Below are 6,348 nucleotides of genomic sequence, written 5' to 3'. Positions count from 1 at the left end.
TGGGATTTTATATAATGTGGTAAAGTTTTTGTTTGTTGTTGAGATGCATATTAAATTCGATATGCGGGTGTGCCAGGAACAGACTCCCCTTCGCGTCCTCCCCACAAGACTAGCGTTCCCACACACACAAGGCTTGATGCTTTCAATGTTCTTAAATTAGTTTTTTTTGTTGCTGTTTTATGCTTCAAATATTGTGCAAACTAGACCTGTGAACTTTCTTAACAACATTCTGTTCTAAAAAAAAAAACAAGGATAAAAAATGAGAATAGATTTATTTTTCACAAAACTGAATTTATTACAGATGGAATATTCAAAAAAAATAATCACTTGCTTTCAGACTTCAAGGGAAACAACGAGTCAGGTAAATTAATATGATCAGTTAAAGTGAAGTTGTGAGGCAGCATGCATGGCTTCCACAAACAAATCATGTAACCTAGCAACTGCTCTGACATCATTTGCAGATTTTGTGAATTGTTTATAATGGCCGCTATAAAAAAAAAAAAGGCCGCTATAGCAAACTACATATAAGAGCTTTACTAAAACACCATCACTCTATAACCACACTTTAAGATACTGGAACTGTTTTAACGAGCTATCTTCATGCTTTACAGACATCAATTGCTGTATCATCATCTGTGATTCTGACTTTTTCTGCTCTTTGTTTCAAATATCGTCTCGGATACTACATTGAGAGTGTATTTGGACTGGAATATTTTAAATCTTTTCTCACACTGATTGTGTAAAATCACTATCCATCTGACCTCTTTGTTTTGGGTGGAGGAAAACTAGTTTTAGGGCAGGTAAGAAAGACAGACCTTGCCTATAAAAAATTGTCCAAATCACAAGCACAAGCATGTAATATTTGCACAAATTTGATGACACGCACTGCTCAGTATATGTGAATATTGCATAGCTAAATAATAGTGTTGTTACATGAGCATTTTTTTTCTTGTGAATAGGATAAGTTTGCATGAAGGAAAGTGGTAAATTGAGTTAAGTAGATGTAGTTTGTGAGGACAAAGCAAGAGAGACAGTTTGTCTTGTTTTTTTTTTTGTTTTTTTTGTGAAGAGCATCACAGGGGCGTTCAGTGTGACATCTCCCTGAAATGAAACAGAAGGAAGGTTATGTTGGTTCAGTGCACATACTGTGTAGATGATTCTTTAAAATTTGGAAAATATAATTTTAGAAACAACTGGCTAACTTGCTACACATCAAACACTGAGGTATGTTTTAAAGCCTGTTTGTGCACTGTTTTGAAGCACATGTACTGTGTTGTAATGGACTGTAGACATAAAATCTGTCTGGTAAGACTAAACTACATGAACTACTGAATGTCATAGGACACTGAGATCTTATTGTCAAATGACTGCCCTGAATAAGTTCATTCAAAGATAATTAAATAATTATTGGATTTTGTTCAGTGTTTGAAGAAAGGCACTAAATGATTTTATTTTTAAAAAACTGTGCATATGTGCATTTTCAGTAATAACATTATCACATGTACTGAGTCAGACACAAAGTAAATAAATTAATACATAAAAAAGATGCTAAATAAAGAACACACAGCTTTTTAAATGTCTGCAAAGAAAGTTTTTCTACATTCACTTACATTAAAACGAATAGTTCTTTATCTCTTACTAGTGCTTAATCTGTATAAATGTAATTGAGAAGCAAAATTGTGAATTACTTTCAGAGAATATACTATATTATTACAAGAGATTGTTTAAAGGTTTTGCTATTTTGCTGTAAATATTTGCATAATAGAAAATCCCATCTCAAGAAAAGCTCATCATCTGCTCTCTAACCTACTGTCCAGCGTCTGTAGGCTGCTCTACATCTCCCTCCTGCTTCGTCAGCTCACCCTGGAGGCAGAAACACATCAACACATCTCAGCTGTGGACGATTCTTTATCACGGTTCATCATATTTTCACCTTAAAAACACTAATATAATTTTTAAATTATGAAATATATGTGTTTTGTTATTATTACTCTCTGGAAGATTTCAGATGTTCATGAATGATTTTGTTGCTGCACATCGACTGGTAATGGTCACGTGGTTATGGCTTGTTTCTTCATGAGATTTTAAATTAATAAAACATTTTTTGGAACTCTAATGAAAGGAACTGCGAAAAATGGGATGGGGGGGGGGATATATTTGTTTAAAACTTTATAAACTGTAATTTCTAACTTCAGCTAACTGTCATACACTTGTTCACTAGAGAGTGGTGTTCAAGCGGATGACGTAAGCGTAGTGTTTCTCGAGGGAACAGTTTCCAGCTCAAGAATGCCACTGGTTTGCGGTCTCCATCCAATTTCTGCATTAACACCGCCCCCAACCCAACTCCAAAAGCATCCGTCTGCAGGATTATCAGTTTCTGGAAATCCGGGCTCAGCAGAACAGAGTCTCCAAACACTGCCTCTCGTAAGTCCTGGAAAGCTCGTTCACATTGCTCCATCCAGACCACCTTGTTGGGAACTGTGGCTCTAGTAAGATCTGTAAGCACAGAGGCCCTGGCAGAAAAGTTAGATATAAATCTGCCATCCCAACAAGACCAGGAAATATCTCACCTGTTTCTTAGTGGTAGGAGGACGGTAACTTCGGATGGCATCTATTTTCTCCAGCTGTGGGCAAATGACTCCTCCTCCAATCACAAATCCCAAGTAGCTGATATCGCTCTTGTCTATTGTACACTTCTTCAGTTGATGGTAAGACCTGCTGCCTTAATTCTCCCTAGGACTTGCCTCAGACGTTGTCAATGGTCTTCCCAGGTCTCACTGACCACATCGTCCAGATAGGCTGGAGCAAACTCCCTGGTGCTTTGCAGGATCTGATCCATTAAATGTTGGAAAGTCGCTGGCACCCCCTGCAGGCCAAACAGCATAACCCAGAAATGGTATAGCCCAAAAGGGGGTTTGAAAGCTGTCAGTTCTTTGGCTCTGGCAATTAAAAAAAACCTGTCAGTACCTCTTGCATAAGCCCACAGTGGATAGGTATTTGGTTCTGCCCAGTCTTTCCACCAACTTGTCAATTTTTGGCATCGGATAGGGGTCTACATTAGAAAAGCTGTTAGATGAAGTCAATGCAAAATATAAGGGTGCCATCCTTTTTCGGGACTAGGACAATGGGGCTACACCACTCTCTAAGGGAGGGTGCAATAACACCCATGGAGAGCCTAATGTTTAGTTCATCTTTAAGCACCGTTACCAGGCGTTCAGGGATCCGAAAATTCTTCTGGCGGACTGGAGTTGCCTCCTAAGGATGACGTCACCAGGTTAGTATGCCCAGGTTTCTCCTGAAACCGCTCGGGATCTAACAGCTGCTTCTCTTTGGGGTTGCTCTAGATGGGATACTGCTTATTTGGTGCAGCTGGTTGAAAATGCTTCTCTGTTGTTTCCTCTTCCTCCTCGACCACACGAACAAAGAGTCGTACAGCCTCCGACTCAGCCCTGGGGTGGAACTCTTTCAACAAATTAATATGGAAGATTTGCTTTTTCTTCCCCTGCTCTGGCATGGAGATCTCATAGGTGACACTGCCAGTTTTCCGCACTACCTCTTAGGGTCCATGCCACTAATGGCGCTTTTCCATTGCGTGGTACGACTCGGCTCGGTACGGCACGGCATGGTTCGGCTCGGCACGGTTTGCGTTTCCACTGCAGTTCAGTACCGCTTTTGAGTGGGCGGGATTATTCACATGTCGTTATAGTTGCGCCGCCTCTACTACCACGACTCCTAAAAAAACTTTTTCATTCCGCGTCGCCCCATCAAGCTCTCGCTGGATCCGCTCCTCTGCTATCTACGAGAGAAACGTTTGTTCTTCCACAACAGACAACAAAAACTTTTTGGTTGTTAAAAAAAGGTGCGCTCATTCAAAACAGCTGTTTCGATCCTTCGCTGGCTGTGCTGATTTAAATCTAGCGGTTCTTTTGTGTTTGTGTCGCAAGTTCAGCGACACAGGTAGTGACGATTCTCTCCGGCCAATCCGTGATCAGCAGAGTTTACACGTCACGTTTTGGTAATGGTACGGTTCACTTGGAACCCCAACCGAGGTGGTACTAAAAAAAGTACCAGGTACTGTACCCAGTGGAAAACCCCCTAAAAGTGAACCGTACCGTGCCGTACCATGCAGTGGAAAAGCGCCATTAGCTAGCAAATTATTCTCACTGGTAGGCAGCAATAGCAGCACCTTTTGGCCTGGCTCAAATGATCTCTCCCTTGCCCTCTTATCATGCCAAATGTTCTGAGTTTGCTGGGCTTTTTTGATGTTCTCCTGGGCCAATAATGTCATCTCTTCCAGATGCTCTCTCATTTGGATCGTGTATTGGACCACACTGCAAGTACCATCCTTGGGTTCTTCCCACTGTTTCTAAAGCAGGTCCAAAGGACCTCTCACCTGCCGGCCATATAACAGTTCAAATGGGGAGAAACCTGTGGAAGCCCACAGCACCTCTCTGTAAGCAAACAACAGATAAGGTAATCATTGTTTCCAGTTGGACCCTGACTTGGAAACAAACTTGTGCAGCTTGCTTTTTGGGGTTTGGTTGAAGCGTCCGACCAAACCATCATTCTGGGGGTGGTAAGGTGTGGTCTTAATAGCCCTAATCCCCAAAAGTTGGTACACCTGTTTTAACTGCAAGGATATGGCGTTAGTACCCTGATCTGTTAAAATTTCACGGGGAAGTCCCACCCTGGAAAACAGCTGTACAAGGCAGTTGGCTACTTTTGCAGCTTTGATGTTTCTAAGGAGAAAGGCTTCTGGGTACTTGGTGGCATAATCACAGATTACTAAAATGTACCTGTTCCCATTCTTACTTTTTTTCCCAAGGGCCCCACTACATCCATTCCCAGGCGGCTGAAGGGTGTGTCAGTGACTGGCAATGGTAACAAATGTGCGGGTGCAACTCTCCTTCCAGATGTCATCTGACAGTCTGTACAGGTACGAATAAACTCTGTTACATCCGTATATATCTTAGGCCAACTAAACCAACTTGCAATCCTGGCTAATGTCTTATGCTTGCCAAAGTGTCCAGCCAATGGAACAGAATGTCCCAGAATCATAACGGTATGGCGCATTGATTCCGGAACTACCAATGCCACTACCAACTACCTTTCACCTGAAAGTGTATACCTTTCTTCAGGATGTACTTTTTCCTCCATTAAACAAGAGACAACCCCATCTAACCCCATCTACTTCAGACACGTTCTGGAACCAGTCCTGCAAAGTAGGATATTTTTTCTGCAGTTCAGCTATGTCCTCAGGGATAGTCATATTAAGTGGCCCTTCTGGCAAAGGCAGCTCCTCAACCTGCCTACTCTCCACACTACCCTCAAACTTAAGCTTACGCCTTTCCTTTTTAAATTTGTCTTTTCTCACAGCCCCCCTCAGTGTCAACATTAGCAAATGGCAACTCATTGAAGACTGCTCTAGCACTCTGGGCCCAGGTTATTGCATAACGGGACTGAACTTGGGACTCCAAATCACAGAGAATGGGGAGATCTTGCCTCAGTATTACCTCATTAGGTAACTGGTTCAAGGTAGCCACATGCAACAAGAAAGTCCGCCCTTGCACTGTTAAGTAAATCAGTTCAATATGGCCGCCACCATGTATGCTGATCCAGGTGATATTCAACAGTTTATAAGAAAAGTTTAAATGTCCACTGGTTTAGTGTTCAGGTGGCCAGTCTGAAACACAACGATCTAGTTGTAGGTGTGTGTAGAGGTGTATGTAATCCATCTATCCACCTCACTGACAAACAAAGGTAAATAAAGAGTTTTTAAAAACCCAAGTGCGTGTTCATGTCTTTATACAAAGGGGTTAAGCAAGGGGAACACTGGGAACAGAGCTAAGTGGACCGTTATTTTGTCATTCTCTTCTGTTCACTTCCTGTTTCAACGCTATTTGGTTTCGGTTTCATTGTCTTCTGAATATGACCTTGTTAGTTATATCGTAACACTTACACACACAAATTATATATATATATAGCCACACATACCCAAAAACCTATAAAACCTAAATGAAAACTCAAAACTTTACGAAACTTGGTGAAAACATGTGACAGAAGACACTTAAGAAGCATGCGAAGTTTCATGGAGATCGTAGGATAGTTGGCGCTATAACTGTTGAAAAGGCCTCAAAATACAATATTTGTATAGAAAATGACCTCAAATTCTAGATAATGTTCATATATTCACAAAAACACAAGATCTTCATATCGTATGATAGAACTCCTCATTCTGAACAACTTTACCTCTGGGACTAATAATGTCAATCAAATGGTTCATTAAATATTCACAAATATGTTAAAAACCTGCTTTTGCGAACTAGTCCTAGGTTTTTCGCTCAATCT

General features: G+C 41.1%; 1 protein-coding gene across 2 annotated transcripts in view; it reads right to left on the bottom strand.

Moving 5' to 3' along the window:
- Positions 1-1,053: 1,053 nt before the first annotated feature.
- The window catches only part of LOC107563049 (synuclein-like), an 8,228-nt gene continuing 2,933 nt past the window's right edge, over positions 1,054-6,348 (bottom strand). Inside the window, exons 4-5 of one of the 2 annotated variants that reach the window (XM_016247825.1) lie at positions 1,807-1,863; positions 1,054-1,101 (exon numbers count right to left, since the gene is read on the bottom strand). In XM_016247825.1, coding sequence (XP_016103311.1) covers positions 1,807-1,863 — 57 coding nt within the window. In that variant the 3' untranslated portion in view covers positions 1,054-1,101. The remainder of the gene's footprint in view (positions 1,102-1,806; positions 1,864-6,348) is intronic. The other variant, XM_016247824.1, reaches the window with a different exon arrangement.

Source organism: Sinocyclocheilus grahami, unplaced genomic scaffold, assembly GCF_001515645.1.
Source record: "Sinocyclocheilus grahami isolate Dianchi unplaced genomic scaffold, SAMN03320097.WGS_v1.1 scaffold855.1, whole genome shotgun sequence".
Lineage (NCBI taxonomy): Eukaryota > Metazoa > Chordata > Actinopteri > Cypriniformes > Cyprinidae > Sinocyclocheilus > Sinocyclocheilus grahami.
The sequence above is the reverse complement of the archived record's forward strand: the minus strand, read 5'-3'. Positions and strand labels throughout refer to the sequence as shown.